This window comes from Dermacentor albipictus, chromosome 2, assembly GCF_038994185.2.
Source record: "Dermacentor albipictus isolate Rhodes 1998 colony chromosome 2, USDA_Dalb.pri_finalv2, whole genome shotgun sequence".
Classification (NCBI taxonomy): domain Eukaryota; kingdom Metazoa; phylum Arthropoda; class Arachnida; order Ixodida; family Ixodidae; genus Dermacentor; species Dermacentor albipictus.
The window spans coordinates 81,046,077-81,048,810 of NC_091822.1; the positions used below are offsets into that span (position 1 = coordinate 81,046,077).

Below are 2,734 nucleotides of genomic sequence, written 5' to 3' on the forward strand. Positions count from 1 at the left end.
TTACAAAGCACCGGTTCAGTTTGGGCATCCAGATATGAACTGTTATTTTTGAGATTTACATTCTTTACCTAGTACCGCTTCAGTTTTTGGTGTCTAGATATAAACCGTTATTCTTGAATCAGACTTACATTCTGTATAGCTGACGCTATTGATATAAGAGGTCTTGTTCTCTCTTGACAACCAAGGCTGTCTTTGGAGGTGCTGTTTTTTTTTCTATTGTGAAAACATTTTATACTTGATATTTATTTTTAGCGATGCCTTCATTATAGAAAAAATCTAATAAATGTGTTTTTCTTGAACGTTTCTCAATCCTCGTTGTACTTACTAAGGGGATCATCTGGTGCACTCTGACGGCACCGGTGTCACCACTTGGCAATTTGTTCGCTTGTTATTGCGATTAGCCGCCGTATAAGTTGTGCACTATGGTACAGTAGCAATCATGCAACACGATGAAATCAACAAAAAAGTTGCAAAACTGATAATATGACAATGCACGCTGAACCAAGTCATACATGTACGTGCCATGATGTGGCACAAGACAGCGTAACCCACTTACTCCCATCTATGTAAACGACGCGCGCTGTCTGTGCGACGCTCCGTAGGAAGCAGCATTCACACACGAAGCCAGGTGCCATGACGGGCTAAGAATCGTAGGCCCGCCGTTTCTACGAATAAATGGGAAGCTTGCGTCGCTCAAGCTACGCTGGCGTTCAGGCTTACCCGGACGCTTTCCGGTGGCGCCTGGCACTGCGTGAGGCGCATGCGAACCCTTAAAAGACATCTCTCGTCCTTTGTCAGCCGCGCCACCAACCGTACTAAGTGTGCACAGCCCCGTATCCTGCGCGCACGCAGTATCGTTCGGGCAAGCGGAGCAGACTTCTCCGGCCTGGTACACGGGCAATGTCAGGACGTTGCCGCCGCCAGCGTAGTTGCAGACGTACAGCTGCATGTGCGGCATCACCGAGACGCCGGCGACGGCGTAGTCGACGTAGCCGCAGCCCACGTAGCGCGCTGTCGCCCATACAACTTGGGTAAAATGACCCGCCGAGCTCTCCGAGGAAGTCGAGAACCTGTTCACGTTGCTTGGCGAGTAGTGGCTGTGCCCATCGAACCAGGCCTTCATCTGAACGGGCCAGTCCGTGCTGTTGAAAGCAACATTACTCCTCCGGAAAGCCATGTTTTGTCCCGTCTTATTGAATTCAGTGATGAAACGCTCTTCGGGCGAGTCGTGTTTTAGGGTTCCCCGCCTGTCGGTACACTGTTCGGCCTTGGCCTGTGCCACGGATGCCAGCTCCTCGTTCCTCTCGAGCTGCCGCATGTTCGTGGCTGGAGGGAAGCCCCTGAGCTTGCCGGTGGCCACCGTACTCCTGTAGTCGTTGTGGGCCTTCAGTATGAGCTGGCGCTCGGCCGCGCTGACGCCCTTCTTATTGATTGTGCACTCCTTGTTGGCCGGCTTACAGGCGGTGTGTGTAGGCCGCAACTTCTTGTACTCGTTCCTGCACTCCTGGGCGCTTCTAGCGACAGTCGACGAAAGCCACAATGCGACGATGAGAAACCTTGGTGGCTGCATTTCACCTGCTTCTCCGTTTGACTCGGAGAAAGCCGTGGCAGTTATCGCCACAAGACGGGGCGGAGCAAAAACCGCAAGGGATGATGATTATGACGATGATGTGACTGATGATGAGGATAGACCTCAATTATGTTGCACGTAACCCGTGATGTGACACGTAACCCAAGAAACGAGCGGCAGGATGGAACAAAAAACCAACGACCATAGCAAGGAGGAAACGTGCAAACAAAAATGTGCCAGTAGAGCGAGAGTAGTGTGTAATTGAGAAGTCAAAATGTATCTATAGTTCCATACCATCCAAGAGGGTCTGCACAATGAGAGATAAAGGGCGACTACGATAAAGTATTTGGAAAAAAAAATGTTATAAAATGTAATCAATGAAGAAAAATTAAGACAGTAATTATATTGTTTCACGCTTAGAGAAAGACAGCAAGCGAGCACCAACTTCGTTTTCCTTTTTAATACTCGCGCACTTCCACAAATACCTCGTATCATGTTTCTATAATACCTTAGTGCCGTAACGGCCGAGGTGCTTGGCCTTCCGGTTCTCACGTGGGAGCGGCCCGATTCGTGTTGACACACGGTCTGCAGGACCTCAATAAAGTTTTGATATACCATGCCATACGTTATGCCTACAGGTGTGCCTACACTGTCAAGGGGTAATTACGGTCCTCCTGTTGTCTCTATCTTCATTTTTTCTTTTCACAAGCGGGCACGAAACCAAACACAATGGGAAATGAGCTATAGTAAGAACTGCTATAAAGTCTCGTTACGTTTTTGTAGTCGCTGCTGCAAACTTCACTGCTGTTCTTGTTCGTGATCAGCTTCAGATCCTTCAAACTTAATCACATCTTTTTCTTGGAGAGTAAATTGTGCATTTGATGATTGCGGCTGATAATTATCGATTGAGCCATTTTTGTCAGCCCAGATCACTAGCTCAGTTTCACGCCCCTTAGGCGTTTTTCAGCTGAGCACTAGGTCGCGGGTTCGATTACCAGCCGCGGCCACTGCATTCCTGTAGCGGCGGAATGGAAAACGCTCGTGTACCATTCCTTGGGTGCTCGTTAAAGAACTGCAGCTAGAAGAAAGGAATTCGAAGGCGGCTCATGCCAGTGCCCGAGAATTTACTGTCTGGGCTCAGGCATCAGATGTGTCGGACCTAGC

At 49.0% G+C, this 2,734-nt stretch overlaps 1 protein-coding gene across 1 annotated transcript; it reads right to left on the reverse strand.

The window, feature by feature from the left end:
- Positions 1-203: 203 nt before the first annotated feature.
- Positions 204-1,649, reverse strand: LOC135896069 (venom allergen 5-like). The gene has a single exon (XM_065424402.2). It carries the CDS (start codon positions 1,568-1,570, stop codon positions 563-565), a length of 1,008 nt encoding a protein of 335 aa, XP_065280474.1. The 5' UTR covers positions 1,571-1,649; the 3' UTR covers positions 204-562.
- Between the last annotated feature and the right edge of the window lie 1,085 nt (positions 1,650-2,734).